The following is a 17,040-nucleotide window of genomic DNA, read 5'->3' on the forward strand; positions in this document are numbered from 1 at the left end:
TTAAGTAGTGTGTATTTCAAAAATCTACAGAGATGGAGAGATTTCAAAGACACAAATTGAAGAAGGTATTTGATCCCATCTGGTCATTTTACAGCAGTTCTGTCTGTGTTAGCAGCCATGCAACAGCTTGGTACATTTTCAGGGCCTCAGGCTGCCTTTGAGCCTCTACTGCCTTTACTTAGATTTGGCACTGGCACTATTGGTGTTGGAACAATTGAGAAGATAGTTCTTCTCATGATTTGTCTTTCAATGGGGTAGAAAGGGGATGCTTTTGAAAATGTCCCCAGCAAAAGTCACTGTAAAATAAACAAACATCAAATACTGGCAGTGTGTCCCAATGTTTTTCCCAGTTATAAAAGTGTGAAGTAGCACAAAGCTGATTCAGGGCCACTCAGCAGTTTCCACCACTGTAAGAATGGTTGTAATATGGGAGTTGAATGATAATGAGGATTTGGGCAACTTGATGTTACTGTTGTGTCTGCACTTAAATTTTGTTAAAGTTATCACAGCTAATTTTTTAATTGTAGCTGATTGGTCTGTGAGGATGCCAAGGGCCTGGACAAAGCAGATGCTTAATAGGGCTTAGTGTGTCAAGGTCTGCATGTTGCAGGATTTTTGATAGCAACAATGATGAGAAGAGGTAATGTATAATGTTGGAGAGGTGGAGGTTTTCATAGAATCAAGCAGCTAAAGATTACAGGATATCTGCTTAAAGATTTTTTATTGAAGTCATGTAGAGAGCTATTGGATAAACAGCAGAGTCTGAAAAACAGTTTATGTCTGAGTTACTGAGATTCTGGCTATTCTCTGGTGCCCACTGAACTGAATAATGGATGTGAGGCTTGAACGCCAAGATTCAGCTTTTCAATTGCAGCATTGATTTTGAGTACGTAAGAATTTTGTCAAATATTTTAGAAGAGTGACTAGTTATGCAGATGTTAAAGTTTTCTTTACCCAATTATCACGTTTGGTTGCTCATTGTCTTCAAATCCATGCAGGATTTGAAGTTGGCAGTATAACAGTATTTAGTTTGTCATACCAGAAATATGATTCAAGTTGCTTATAGTGATTTTTTTTTTTTCTTCATTTTAACCAGTGACTGTTCATGGTGACAACTTCAAAAGGGCTTTTCTAAAAAAATCTTTTAATTCTTCCCACACATTTGACTGTCATTTAGAGGTGTTGGGAAGTGGAGAAATAGCATCCAGTACCGGCTGAATTCCATTCCCTTTTCTCATCTCAGTCAGCTCTAGTTATATTTTGAACGGGTCCTCATACAATGATAATTACTGTTTTCTGAGAAATTACTTTGTTTCTCATAGTGGTCAAATGTATCAGTACTTGCTTAGACAGTCAATGCCAACCAGTATGACACCAAACTCTTCATTGTTGCAACAAATGTTGCTAAGGAGAGAAGAAGAGGGAAGCAAAAGAGCAACTTCACGTTTTTTGTTGTCTCACCTTCATGTTTTTCAGGAGTTCCTGAAGCTGCACACTTGTTTGCAAGCTCTGTGTATTTTCTTGGCTGTATCAGCAAGAAACCCATACATAAAAAAAAAAGCACATGAGAATCTTGATAAGTATCTTAAAGCTGGACTGAAAAGAAATTGAGATCATTTCCAAGGACTACCAGGGAGAGATTAAAGGGTTGTATGTCTGCAAGATCAGCCAGCATTGAAAAAGGTGTTTTCAGATGTCAGTCTCTAGAGAGAATGTGTTTCTGGGCTAGAAAAAGCCTCAGAATCATGAGGGCTGAGATTGTGATGCTTTCTTTTAGTGGTCAGATATTGCTGAAGGAGTGTTTACATTACCGTGGTTTCCACACAGACCTTGTATGTGTGGAGGAGGGTCAACAGAGGACTTGCGTTACTCAGGAGAATGGCTTAATTACATGTAGCAAGTCAGGTGCTTTTTGTCTTCTTTTTTGTTCCTATGAGCAAAAACGTCCTGGAAGGGGATTTTGTTTTGTCACAAAATGAGGTGATAGCAAGAGGTGGCAGCAATATGAATACCCAAAATAGATGTGGGAGTCTTAAATTCCTCTCTGTGACAGAAGGAGTATGGAAAGAGCATGAAGTCAATGCTGTGTGTCCTACTGCATACTTACCTCTACTTGAGGTATTCTGAAAACTTCTCTGTTCCAGGGGCATCATTCTGTATTAAATACGCTTTTTATGTGAATGGAAGTAGGTCTTATCTGATTATTAGGAAGCCAAAATACTTAATGAAATCCAATCAGTGAACCCACAGTTTACACAGGACTGGTTGCCTTATGTGCAGACTCTAATACATAAATGCTGTAGGTAAACAGGTGCAAATGGATACAGCTATAAAGTCAAGCTTATTATGAAGATAAACATTAGCATTACTTGAAAGGTAATAAAATCTGATGAAAGATAAGAATTTAGTATTATTGAAACAAACCTTCAGTTAAGTTGATTTTGAGAGATGGCAGAAGGGGCCACTATCTTTCATCTGATCTGTTAGTCATCTGAAAGTTTGTTTTTTTTCCTGCAGATCTTCTAATATAATAAGTGAGTGTAGGTTCACCATTTTTTATTAAGATTCTTTGAGAGGGAAAATGGAAACGAAAAATGTGCTTTTATATTTTTCTTAACTTCATGACATTATAGATTTCCTTCACCAGGAACACATGGCATAAAGAAACACATCATCATTGCTAACAGAGAGCTAAGATTCAGGAGCTAGTTTTATTTGGTTGCCTTCTAGTTACTTGGGCTAACTGCTTAATCTGGTTTTCTGCATGTAATGTGACAGTATTGTGGTGGAATCGAATGAGAGGAAAATGCGGTAGTTAATCTTTACTATTACTTGCTGCACAACAATGAAAGTTCCATTCCTTGAAAATAACTTCAAAAAATTTGTACAGAGATGAAGGCTTAGGTAGCAAGGGAATATGGGGAGAGAGAGGAGTGGATCAGCTGGGAGGAAGGTATCTGAGATGTATAGGGCTCCAACATAAACATCTTTCTGTATGACTCATGGTGAATTGCAGGGTTTTGTACATTTTGTTGTGGGACAGCTTACCAGATAAAATACTACAGTACTTGTGAAGATACTTGTTACCCCATCCATTTCCCAAAGCCAAACGTTTTCAAAGCACTTTTGTCATGTGGATGTTGAAAGAAATGTAGGGCACATCTTTCTCTGCTCTCTTCTGGATTTCCTGCTTTATATACAGTAAATAAACTGTTTCATCTTAAAGCTTTCCTACCTCTCTTGATCTGTCCTAAAGATCATTTTCCTTGTAGCAGAAGGTGGGAACAGAGGAGTCTGTAGGAAGGCTGATCTGCAGGAGTGCAGGTTGTAAGTGCAGACCATAACAAAACATGCTCACTGCTGGAGTAACCAGGTTTGTTCTTTTGGAGTGTGTTGCACAGGCAGTGCTGGTAGGCCCTTTGTCCTGAAAGATTCCACAGGCAAGCAAAGAACTAAACTGCAAAGTTTTTCAGGAGCATTTGGTACTGGAACAACTTCCCACAGATCATTTGAATGTGAGAAGAATTCAGGCATGCTTAATGACTTTGCTGAACTGATTAAAAATGTTGGGGTTTTTTTCCCAGTCAAATTGAAAAGTGCTGAGAAAGAAAATGTCTCTTCTGTTTAGAAGCTTTCTTTTCTTTTTCCTCTGTGCTTCACCCCTTCTCTGCTATGCTTGTACATACTTTATGCTCATACAGTTTCCAAGCTGACTCTTCTTTGTATATTGCATAGGAAAAAGTTTCAAACGGTCCAAATTCTATTCCCATTGAATTTTCCAGCTTTTTATTCTTTTAAACATCAGTTGAGAATGGAACTTGACCCTTGATAAGTACTGAGATAATGTGAATGAGTAATACATTATACAGCCTGAACAGTTGAACACCATAATTTTATGGGGAAGGCTCAGTATTCTGGATTAAAAGATGTTAGGGAACCAGACTGAAAACTGAGTATAAAATAATAATGTCATTTCAGATGATATGCAGTTACTTTCAAACAACACAGGGAACTCAGAGACTGTTTTCTGGATTGATTAATTCCAATGTACCCAATTTCTACATTTCTGAAGCTGCTTATTAGGTTTCCAGTGTTACATCTTTGTAACAGCTTCCACCAAACAAGATCCTGTTTCTAAATTTAGAGTATCTGTTGTCCAAGTGGCAAACTTGATTGCTGTAATGAGTGCCCAGTCCTCTCTAAGTTTGCATGGTTTTCATTGTGCCAGTTACATGTTTGAACTTTAAGGGCAGCACCATGTATGTCATCCTAGTTTCTGTAGAAAACATCCAGTCATGTACTGCAAACTTTGTTAACCTGCTAGTTCTCGAATAAAAATACACAAAATGCTTTGAAATAGAAATAAAAATAAACATCTATTTTATGGAAAGAGTTGTAACAGTACTCTTCACTTAGGCTTCTGTGCCCTTTGCTATCTGTCTGTATAGAAAACCTATGATGAAATATTTTATTTTTAAATTAGGGAAAGGACATGATTATTTGGCTTTCAGATAGTTGCGATGCTGAAATTATGATTATTTTGAGAACTTTTTCTTTGTATATATATAGAAATTGAATGTAGTACTTTCTATTTCACTACTGTTAGCAGTGCCCTCCCAATGCTATCAGAGGCAGTAGCTTAAACAGGAAAACATAAAAGCAAAGATATAAATTCACAAGCCATTGGGAGAACTCTCTTTTAAATTTATTTCAAATGTTTTAGGTGTAAAGTAAGTATTTCAGCCATCTGTTGAAATGTCAAGATTCATTTTATTTGCTTAAAATGGTATAATTAACTTTATTTCTCAAATTAATTACTACTGGCTCCACTACCTGTCCTAGAAGAAATCAGTGATTTATATATTTGTTAAAAATTAGATAGCATAGGCCATCGAGCTCTAACACACAGCTTTTAATGAGGATTTTAATGTGACTATTGCTCATATGAATGCATCTCTTCAGTATGAGGTTATATTTGGACTCACCATTTTTTTGTTTGTTTTTTCTTCTGTCCTTTCTCTCCTGGTACCATTTTCTTACAGAGATCAGAATATTCTGGATCCTACATTGGAATATGTTAAGGTAAGGTACTGTTTCTTACCCTCAAAATATTTTATTTGGTATATATCCAGCACTGACAGAGCATTTCCAGTCATTTGTCAGTAAATAGGGCAGCTGTCTGTCTTTTGGTACAGAGAAACAAATACATGTCAGGCTGTTTTCTTAAAGCTTCAGTGAAATGCTTGTGGGCATTGTACCTTGGGTGTAGGTTGCATTTTTATACTGGGGCTTCTTTACAGTTACATGGTGACTGTTTAAATTCTTGCTTTTGTTAGCAGATTAAAAGAAGCTGTATTTTTTGTTTATGGACTTCTGGGGAAGTAAAGAATCACGTCTGAAAATATAATAAAAATGTCAAATTTAGGTTTACACTTTTAGTATTATACTTACTAAAATTACAGGTAAAAATTCACTTCCGGTCCAAAAAAGTAATTGGAATACTGGAAAAGTTGTGAGTTCTGCTCTCCTGTTGTGAGATCTCCTGTATATGATCAGTGTGAGTATTTTGTTAAGAGTAAATAAAAAGTACCCTGGAACATTCATAAATTATATTCAAAACTCAATCCCAGACTGGCAACAGAGAGACTTTGGAGGAAGCCCTAGGGACGTTATTATTGGGAGTCTCTTGTAATGCTGTAATTTTTACTGAATTAGTACTTTTCAACATGTTTTGTTTAAGTGAATATTATTCCTCAGAACCTTGCAAAAATCTTGCTGATATTTTATGTGTTTCAACAATGGGCTTCTCTAATTGTTGGGCTTTGTTCCCTGCCTTTTCTGTTTCCTGAGAAGTGTCAGATAAACACAGGTTATCCTTAACATAGGATATTTCTACAGCTATTAATGTGGATAGCCTGAATTTCTCAGACACCTGAATTTCTGCTACAGGTTAGAAGTTCAGGTGAGGAGGAGACTGAGGAGAACCAGTTCAATGGCGTTTTGCTGCTAGAATTCCCCCTGTGGATGCTCACAGTTGAAGGAAATTAAGAGGTGCCCAGGTTAGGGTTCAGGCTGACTGAAGAAGTAAACTAGGAGATTGTAATGGAGTGTTGAGAGGGGATTGTCAGAGGAAAGTAATTGTCTGAAAGTGTGGCAGAGTCCTTTGCTGCACTTTCTGTCTAGGGTTGGGGTAGATGTAGGAATTAAGGTTTTGTGGAAGGGAAGGGGAAGAGCAGAATGCAAAGATCCCTGGAAAAGTGGCTGCCACAGGACTCTCAGAACAGCTGCTGGATTTCTGCTCTAACAGGTAGTTAGTTCAGTGTTGTGAGGTCCCTGGCCTCAATCCCAGCCTAAAGCTGGGATGTGGTAAAGTAGAGAAGAGAAGGCCAAAAGACTTCTCAGGAGGGGATGCCAGAGGCAACAAAGTCGCGGACATGTTAATTGCTGTATTTAATTTACTGTGTGTCTTGCACTGTGCTGTACCGAGTATGCTGCTAGAGTTTTAATAATGTGACTAAGTAGAAGGCAGAGGTATCATGTGCCAATTCATCAATATGTGTGTCTTGTCTTGTTGCAGCAAGTTCTGTATTATAAATGTGGTTTCTCATCTTTTCTAGTAGAAGCTTGTCTTGGACTCTTCTCAATAGTAGTGGTGCTAAGCTTAGTTATTAAAACTTTGGTGTTGAGGAGGAAAGCCTGGGGAAAAGAGACTTAAGAGGAAGAATACAAGGGTTACCAATGCCTTCTCTTCTCCTTCCTTCTTCAGTTTTTCCTGTCTATATCCCTACCTTTAGTGAACTGTGAGTTTGGACCCTAGTTTAGTGGTATTATAACAGGAATTCTAGACAAGAAATCTCAAACTACAACTTTGAAAAATATGCAGAAACTGCTTTCTAATAATTATGACTCCCCAAAACATTTTTTGTCTGTAAAAGTCTGTGTTGCTAACAAAACTGATTCCAGAAATGTGTTATTACACAGAAATCAATCAATCATAAATAAAGGCAGTCTCTCATCAGTACTTTGTTTATCAGTTAACTCTAACTGTAAAGTTGTGGGTGAATTCATACCAACAGGATCTTGGATCCCTTTGTTGGCTTCAGTTTTATCAAGTATGTGTTCATTGTCTTACCCTATGGTAACTATTATATTAATGTTTATAAGTTTTCCAGATCCTCGAATACATTATGGTGGCAGTGTTAAGTCAGGTATAAAATGCAGAACACTAACCTTCTGAAGCTGAAAAAACAGACTTCTGTAGCATGTTTATACCACCATTGCCATTTGTACAAGTCTCTTTGGTATATAATCTGTACATACGTAGTTTGAACTAGCAGGTAGGCTTTGACAGATGTTGCTTCAGTGGGAAAAAAAAACAACCTTTAAATGGAAAAGAGTAAAGAGAAGAGGGAGAAAACAACAAGAGCACTTTGGGAATTGTATTTTGCTGATTCACAATACGAAAGTTCTGAATGAGAGATTTATATTTCTGGTGCACAGGAAGATATAGTTAATATTGTCTATCAACAGAGAAGCGTTGATTTACTGATTGAAAACACATATAAACTTGAGCATGAAGCATATGTGGTGTATGACTTACATAAAAACTAACACTGGAACTGATTGTATGTTGTAATTGTAAAGTCTTGATACTGGTTCTTGTTTCTCTCATGTTACTCTTCAGGCTGTAAAGAGAAGAGTGACTTCGGATTAATTTGCCTTGAAAGAATTGCATTATCTTGAAAGTAATGCATGGCACAAATTTGTGTTAGGGTAATTTGGCTTCTGGCAATTCTACCCAAGAGTTACAGTGGTAACAGAGCAAATGGTACTGTGTCAGGGCCCTGAGGGCACTAATTGTTCTCGAGTGTCCTGGCCAGCCTCACTTGGGACCTCCACCCACACCCACTGAGCAAGGGCTGCATCACGATGGGGCCTTCAGGCCCCTCCTGAGTTGCTCAGTGGGTGCACCTGCCCCTAGTCCTGTTTCCCAAGTGCTGTGTGGGAAGCTCGGGACAGACTTTGTACCTGGCCTGTTACCTCTCTGGCCTGAGGCTCTCCGGAATGTGACCTCCTGTTGGTGTGATCACCCTGCTCACCTTGGTTGCATCTGGGTCCTGTGGGACTGCACCTTGTTGTGAGTACCTTGCCCACCCTGTGCTCCCAGGTCGCCGTCCCGTAGGGAGCAGCCCCACTCCTGTTGCTCCCTGACACACTCATTGTAGGTGGCTGTTTTGAAAGATTCAGATAGGTGCCTTTCTCGTAACTGTTCCGCTTTTCAGGCTGCACAGTCATACCTATTGTCCTTCAAGACAAGCAGCTAGTTTTAAACTAGCTAGATTTAAAAAGTAATTTTACAAAAAGGCCTGGGCACAGAGCTGACCATGCAGCTTCACAGTTGCAGATCAACACTGTTTCTGCAGTGGTGCAAGCATGCTACTGGAGTTTCCTGTGAGTCCCGTAAGAAAGGTAATTAATACTTGTTTAGAATGTGCTCCTGCTGGAGAGTGATCAGCATCTCTTCAGAACTGGACAGTGCTGTAAATAGAACGTGGAGAATTCATATGGGCTTGAGGAAGAGTAACACGGTTCAGTGTGCTGGTTTTGGTTGTGTGCTCGTTCACAGTGAGAACAACAACATGATGTCTGTTGTGGCCATAGTGACTACAAACAGATAGACTGATGGTAAACTTTGAAGCTGAGTGTAGCAATTTGCTTTTTAACAAACCTTTCCTTGCTGAAATCTGGTCACTGAAAATAATATTCAGAAGGAACAGAGGAAAGGCAAAATAAATTGGTTTTTTCTGTTGTTTTATTCTGCTCAAAATACAAGACAGAAAACACTGATTATAGAATTAATCTTTTTTTTTTCTTTTAAGAGAATGTTCTCTATAGATGAACCAATAGATAGACTGTGGTTTCTAATTCTTTAATCTAAATCACATCTCTCACAAGTTGCAGTTTACTACCTCTTGAATATTGATGTATTAGTTCATTCAGTATATAAAGAGAGCTAATTATGCAAAAGCAAGTTCTAAGGGGGGGAAAAAATGTACTGATTTGCTGAAGTCTGAGTATACTGGAGTGTCCATATGGCTTCAACTCTTCCTTTGTATTCACAGTGCTGCTGAAACCATGGTCACAGTTAAATGGCTCTTTCAAAAAAAAACCTTTTATGGTAGAAGTGAAAACAGGCCAGACTGCTTTGAGTCAGGCTGCTGCCCAAGTCATGAAAGAGATTCAGGGACACAATAGCACGTTGTACATTCTGTGAGATTTTTACAAGTTTTATGAACCAAATAATAGATCCATTGGTAGTCTCTGCAGGTTCTTCCCACACCCTGAGTCCGCACATCCACGGAACAGATTCCTGCAGCAGGGGAGAAAGAATCAAGTGCTGGCAGATTTGAGTGTGTCAGAGAACTTTTTGTGAGTCATTTTGATGAAATTCTTGTGAACTAAAGATAGCTTACTGTCCCATTCCTATTCACTATAAATACTTAAGGATCTTTTCATAGAAATCTGTGCTGTAATTACTGAGGCTATATCAGGGTGAAAAGGAAAAAAAAAAAAGAGATGTCTCTCCTCCTTTCATGGAAGCCTTTCGAGCATTTCCTGTGGAAATAGTGCTTAATAATTACAGAAATACATATCAGCAGTGAGTTGATAAATATTACTGTGGCCTGAAGTTTTGGAGTTGTATTTTATTCCATTAGTGGAAAAATTGCAACATTTATGACTGATTGTCTGCTCAGCATGATCATGAGGGAAGTTTATATTTAGATTCAGACTTGAAAAAACTGTTGCTTGTTTAAGGAAGTTACAGCTACAGAAAAGAGTTTCTTGTGAAGTTCTGCTGAAGGATTCTTTCGTCTCAGCCCCACAGTGTTAATTTTTCTCCCTATTTTTACTCTTCCTTGATTTTGTTAGAAAGCAAACTGTCATAGAAATTACTGTCATTCATCATAGCTTTGGTTAGTGCAACTGAAAATAAAATTTTGATGACATTCCAGTGTGTTGATCCTTATCTATAGCTTTGCAAGATGGGACAATATTTTGTGGGTTTAATTCAACTTCAGGGAACTTAGGTTATGAGATTTATTGATGCATGGTTTGTATAGTTAATTGCACAAATTCATAATATTGTGGATGCCAATCCAATATAGGTGTGGGTGTTTGACTCTCACCATTCTATTGGCTGAAGATGCTCTGGTAAGAGGGTGATCAAAAGTAAAGTTTGTGTGTGTGAATGTATGTTTAGGAAAGTTTAGAAAAAAATCTGTGCTGGCATGACAAGTAGCCACAGTTTGGGAAACAGTTTTTCCTGATGACAGTGAAATTTCCTTGCAAGCAGCCTTTTTTAGACATGGAAATATATAAGAGAAATCCCCACCTCACTGGAAAACTTGCCAACTCCAGTGTATTCCTGTTCATGCTGTGTATCACACTCCTGCAGAGACTTGCCTGTTGGGAAGCGAGCTGGAACTTGTGAGCAGAAAGTTTGTTGGGTTTCTACATTGTCCGACAGCATTAAGTATCAGAGCTGGGAGGAATGCCTGACATTAAGGCACCACATGATCAGGAGGTTCTTTCTGAGTCTGTAGGGTGGTTTGTGGACTTCTTTTCCACACTCTTTGCAACTGCAGCAAGGGCAACAGTATCACAGAAGGTGGAATTATCCGATGGAATGTGTTTTGTTGAGGAGAAAAGGAGTATGCCCATGTGGCCGACTTGGACTTTACACATCTCTGTCATTATGGACTTGTCCCAACTCAGAGATCATCAGTGATGTCAGTAAGGCTTCAGACAGAGATATTTCCTTTATATATATATATATATTTCTCTACTTAGCAGGAACAGAAGTTTCACAAACATCATTCCGCAGCAGTTGCTTCTTGCATATAAGCTGTGTAGTTCTGATCACACAGATTAGATTTTGTTAGAGCCAATCCAGTGTTAATGCATGTAGTTATCGATCTCAATGAAAACCTTCGATTTGATTCTTGACGGGTGGTTGCTGGTTGTGCACTGCCCTCTGCTGGAAAAGAAACACTTGACTGGATATTTTTAATCAAGCCATGGTTATTTAAATCACGTGTCATAATAATTTCTTTGTAACTCTTGTAGGAGCCTGACTGTTGGAAGTTGGTTGCTTTTTTCTCAAGTGGCACAGAATGGGGGGGAATTTTTCCACTCCTCCCTGTCATTAAGTTATAGAAGTAGTCCTAAAGGGAACTTGAGGGTTTGTTTGGGTTTTTTTTTTGTCAGGGTGTCACTGAGATTGTTAGAATAGATGTTCTGATTTTTGCAAAAAGAAAAAGCGGAAGAGATTCCCTATCATCCCAAAATAATCTGCTCTACCTCCCAAACTAGATTAGTCATATGATCTTTTAATTGATATTGTGGGAAAATTTTTCCTAAATTGTGGTATTTCGCGCCTAGAGATTTGGTTTTGGGTGCTTTTGGTTTTATGTTGTTGGTTGGTTTGTGGGGGGAAGGTTGTTGGGGTTTTTTTGTTTTGTCCATCTGTCTTCTATTCATAACCTATATTCAATTTTCTAGTGGGATAAGTTTGGGCTGTTGCAATAAGTTGGACAAAACATCTTGTCTTTTAGTCCTGTTCTGGTGATAGCAAAATTTCAGGTAGTAGAATTTTTTTTTCAGCCTTGTTTCTAGACTTGTTTCTTACAATGTCTGTCCTTTCTCTACTCAAAAAGGGCAACTATTTCTTTAAGTATGTATGATAATTATTCCTAAAAGCTTTCATCAGCCCAGGAAAAAATCAAAAAAGTACTTACGGAGTTACATATGTAGTTGAAATGCAGCAGCTCTCAAGTATTTAATTCCCCTGAAATCATAGTGAGAATCTTCCTCTGTTCATTTGAAGTTAAAGAAAACTTACCCTATTTGATACAATGCTGTTACTCATCATTAGTGATGGAATATAACACCACTAGTTAGTTTCAGTATTTTCTCATCTTGAATTTTGTTTGACCAACAGGCTGGTCTCTGAAAATAAGGTTGAGTCAGCAGTCCTGTAATCTTTTGGCTGCAAAGTGATGAATAAAATGTAAGCTGGTGTTTGCAGTAAATTATGCAGGAAGTATGATTCTACAGCTCTGCCAGACAATGCACTTTCAGTCTACTGTCCTAGTTCATGTTTCCCTAGAAGAGAAATCCCAAGTTAGCCTGTTCCTGTTTGGAGCTTTTCGTTCTTTCCCAGCCCCCAGTTCCTGAATGGCCTGATTAGCTCTAAGATCTGGGTTTTTCTGTGGTTGGTGGCGATTGTGGGTTTTTTGGTTGGTTGAGGTTTTTGGTTTTTGTGGGTCAGGGGCAAGGGGAGTTAAGAGTAGTGTGAAGAGGAATTTTTTTTCTTTGTGAATTATAATCCTTAAATGAATTGAGCCAAGTGGATAGTGGCTTTCTAATTATTCTGGCCTTCCTTGCAAAGTCTTTTAGCAGTGCATTCCCCTCTCCTGATGCTGAAATGGAGTTTGGGGTATTTTGCTTATGGGAGCATCTTCTGTAATGCTGAGGATGCTTTGGTAAGTATAAAATGCAGATACCTCTTAGAGGAGTAAGCATTCTATCTTTGCATGTTAATGGTTAATCTTACATGTTATCCTACCAAGGATTTGACTCAGTTAATGTCTGTATTCTGCTTCTTCTGTTATTACTCATTAACTCTCAAATGATGTCTGGTCTGGAGTCCTCAAATGCCACTACATGCACTGAGCTTTGAGTTGAAAATGATAAAATTACTTTAATTTAATTTCCTTGGAACCAATAGTAATACTAGTGGCAGCTACTTAATTGACCTTTCCAATACTTTTGTTAGAGGATCAGTAACTACTGTCAGTCTTATTTACAGATGAGAAACATAAGGTGGAAAGGTCTGAATCTGAAACAGGGGCTAGAAGTCTTGGGGTACAAAAATCAGGTCTTACTTTATCTCTGGTGATCTTCTGAAACTTGGATTTAAATTAATTAGCTGTTTTCTCCAAAATATTAATCGCAGTGGTTCTCGAATGCTGAGTTATCACAGAATCACAGAATGGTTTGGGTTGGCAGGGACCTCAAAAGATATCTAGTTACAATCCCCTGCCTTGTGCAGGGGCACCTGTCCTTAGACCAGGTTTCTCAGGGCCCCATCCAACCTGGCCTTTTGATAATACACCCAAGTCAAAATGTCCGTGTCAGTGAAAGCAAATATAGGTACATGGTGATGTGCACTTACTTTTCAAAGAAAGAAAAAAAAAAGGGGGGGACTGGTTTTTTTTTAGTTTTCATAGTTTGGACTAATAGCAAAAGTTTAGTTTCATTAGATTGGACTAAAACAAAAGGTGTCAGGGAGATGAAAATGTTTATGTTTAACTCCATGCAACACCTTACTGTTGATCTTTCACTGTCTATAAGCACATGAGCCACAAGGGGGAGTATGTAATGTGTGGAGAGCAGATGATGATGATGATTTTTATTATTAAGCATTTTGGGTACTCTTACTGATAAAGCCTAGGGAAGTAAAGCTCCTGATCTCTCAGAGCTGTGTTTACAGGTAATAATTAGAATAAGACTGGTGCATTGTGTGTGTGTCTGTCTTGCCTCTTTTTGAAGACATGCTGACATACAGTTTAGCCTGTGGAGAGGACAGCAGAAGGAGCATTTGGACATTTCACTTGGGATGTCGTCTGCTGATACGTGCTGTCAAAGGAGAAGGTTGGCCTGACATTTTTGTGTCGGATAGTTATAGAAAATAAGCATTTACACAAATAATGGAGTATAATGTTGTGTTGGCTGTCTAGAATACCTAGAGGTCATTTGCCTCCGTGTCCTCAAATCCTTTTGTTAGTAAAATGTTGAAAGGGTGATAAAGACTTTTGAAAAGCCAAGCTCTGACAGAGACCAAGTGATTTGTAAATTTTCTTTTTGAGTGCTACACATCCAAGATACACATCCTTTGTATTAAAGGAAAGTATTTTAGTGTATTCAGTTTTAGATAATTAGCTGATATTTTAAAGGCATCCACTTACCCTGGTGATGTAACTTTTTTTTTTTTTATCTTTCCGTTATATTTAGAACTGGTTTAAATCTCACACAAACAAGCACTTTGTTTTGACAGGACTGAGGAGACTTTCAAAAACAGAAGTCTAAAGTTAACAAATGTCTTAATGCCTTATTTTTATGCGCAAGACAGCTCTGATATGCTGACCAGCAAAGCTAGTTAGACTAATGACAGCTAAGTTAGCAGGAAAGAGAAGAAGGTATTAGCCATAAACTGTGAACTAATTCTGAAAGAAAAGGAAATTCATGCCTTTTCATAATTTTTTCCGCCCCCCCCCCCCCCCCCCCCCAATTCAGGGAACAAATTGAAGGAAAAATAGGTGACCCATTACAAAATCATGTCATGTTTGTACATGGGTTGGCAGACAGTAGGTGGAGCTCAAGAATATGTACGTTAGTTTTCAGTGGGATTGATAAAACCTGCTGGTGGATTCATAATAGGAAGGGGTCTAATAAGAAAGCCAGACCTACTGCCAGATGACTTTGAAAAAATTTGATCTTTTATAACTAAAACATATACATCTTCAAGGTATTTGGTTGTCTTAAAGTGCAAATTAGGACCTAGTAGGAAGCTCATAAGCAGGTTGGGCATTTATTTCTTGTACCTGCCAACCTGAGTTTTCATATGAGGCAGATTTTCAAAGAGATTTATTCAAGCAGAAGTGTAAACTAAATAGATGCAAATTCTGTTTTCTCACTATTCCTGTACAACTGCAGCACATTTCTGAGACTGCCTCACGGAACCATGATAGAAAGGAGGAAGAAATTATGTTGACCTCTCCCATGCCACACCTCACAATGCAAACAAGGGTAATTACAGCTGCAGCTCTGTCTGTTGATTTATGATCAGAGGCTGCACCAACAACAGCACGCAGGAAGTGAGGTTATCCAAGAGAACGTGAAAGAGTCAGTTCTGTTAAAAATTGAGACAGGAATAGTAGGACATGAGCTGGGACCTGGGACTTTATGTGCCTGTAGACATTTGAGTTAGGAACAGGTAAAAGTAAGCTTTCTGACAGTGTTGTCCTCCCCTCTCTTCCACTTACTGTACACTTTAACAAGCGTTCAGATGTAAAGTTGGGTGCTACCTGTATTTGGAGGCATCACCCCCCAGAGCTTTGTTAGAGGCAATGTGTCACTCCTGAAGGACTTACTGCTAAAACTAACTGGAAGTGGGCATTGCGAAGATGTTGTTTGCATGGGCGAATTATTTATCAGTTTTCCCCTGTTTCCTGACCTTTTCTTACATTAAAAAGAATAAATAACTAGTTACGGCAAAAACTCTTATGTATTAAATGAAAAATGTTTCAACTGGAGATTTAAGTTCTTTGATTTTCTTTGGGTTTTTTCTTTCAGATTTTATTCCTGTTGTACTTTACTCCAACCCCAGAGTTGCCATTTTGTAGCCATAGGTCCTCAGACCATAGCTGGATCGTGCCCTGTGTAATGGGGACACATCCGTGTTCATGTGACGTCACTCGTTCAGCAGCAGTGCTTGGGGCCGGCTCTGGGCTGTATCTAATCAGATTTGTGCTCTTGACCCTTGTACAGTACACCGTGCCTCCTTTCATTTACAGCTGGCTTCCTGCCTGGATTGTTTACTTCCAGTTAGCGCAGTGAAATCTAAAGCATTACGTGTATTTCACTGAATATTGTTAGGCTGATTTGAATGCTTAAATGAATAGAGCAGTGCAAAGCAAAGAAGGAAGCCAACAATTCCCTCATCTAATTTAGTCTGAAATTGCTTCTCTTTCTCTAATACGAAATCACAAATCATAATAATTTTGTGTGTGAATTCTAAGCACTTCCATGAGCCTGACTGGTGTTTGGTTCAAAACAATGGCTTGTAGCTCTGGAGACTGTTGTGATAACTTCAGACAGCTTGGGAGTTTTCAAGCATTTATATTTTTATGGAATGTGGTTGCTTTACTTGAGCCACTTAAAACCTTGAAGCTGCATAATTTTTTTTTCCTCTTTTTTTTTTTTTTTTTTTTTGTGATGAGAGAAAAAGAAATTGACCTCTACTAAAGAAATTATCCCTACGTTTTTTCTTGTTTGACCTGTACAATTAAAGCAGCCTAAGAAGATCCCCCCTGAGCAGGTTCACACTGTCCTGCACGAACACCTCAAACTCCTGCATATGCAATGTGCTCTGAGTGAGCTGGACACAGTTTAGGTGTGTCAAGGGAGCACTGGGTAAGTGTAATTTAAACTAGACCATGCAAAAATCCTAAATAACTTTAGAGGCTTTGTAATAACAGGTGGGGTTAGCAGAGGCTCCTTAATTTCTCTTCCTAATGGGCTATTAGGAACTCAACACAGGACATATGTTCAAGTGAACTCATGTGGCCATGGATTCTATGAACTTAAAAATCTAAGCTTAGTTATCAAATTTATCAAAAATAATCCAGCCAGCCATCCACAGAAACAGATGAAGGGATTATAAGATATTTTAAGATTCTAGGAAGAACTTTTGAAAACAAAGAAATAAAGCTGATGGCTGACCTTTTGGTGCTGGAGAGCATATGAAATACGTCAATAGATGTCTTAGCAAAAGGATTGTATTTGATGTTTCTAAGGTAAAAGAAACGGGTTTATTTCTCACATGAGGAGTCCAAGAACCCAAAGTACCAGCAAAAAAATTGAAGGGCAGGAGAGTGAAAATGTGACTAAGCTATCCTTTGTTTCTCTGAGGCAGTATTTAAAAATGTAAATCTTACCTATGTATGAAGCATAATTTGGAGCAGCCTGAAGGTTGTCCTCAGTCATGCTGGCTGAAAACAGCTCCATGATAGCCATCAGTGCAGGAAACGCCATAGTACCACCCAGAGGTTTCTCACATACTCTTTGAGATTCCTTCCAGTAATGTTAATTTTCATAGTGCTATATCACAGTGTCTTGCAATGGTTGTCATCCATTCATTGAGCTATCTAGGCAGAAGTCATACTAACCTTTAATAAAAAGAAAAATCCCATTAGT

The 17,040-nt window shown here is 38.4% G+C and overlaps 1 protein-coding gene across 8 annotated transcripts in view; it reads left to right on the forward strand.

Moving 5' to 3' along the window:
- BCAR3 (BCAR3 adaptor protein, NSP family member) overlaps nucleotides 1-17,040 on the forward strand; it is an 86,203-nt gene that overhangs the window by 43,442 nt on the left and 25,721 nt on the right. For all 8 annotated transcript variants that reach the window (XM_032117771.1, XM_032117773.1, XM_032117770.1 and 5 more), the window contains one exon: nucleotides 5,043-5,082. In XM_032117771.1, the coding sequence (XP_031973662.1) occupies nucleotides 5,043-5,082 (40 nt within the window). The remainder of the gene's footprint in view (nucleotides 1-5,042; nucleotides 5,083-17,040) is intronic.

Source organism: Corvus moneduloides, chromosome 9, assembly GCF_009650955.1.
Source record: "Corvus moneduloides isolate bCorMon1 chromosome 9, bCorMon1.pri, whole genome shotgun sequence".
Classification (NCBI taxonomy): domain Eukaryota; kingdom Metazoa; phylum Chordata; class Aves; order Passeriformes; family Corvidae; genus Corvus; species Corvus moneduloides.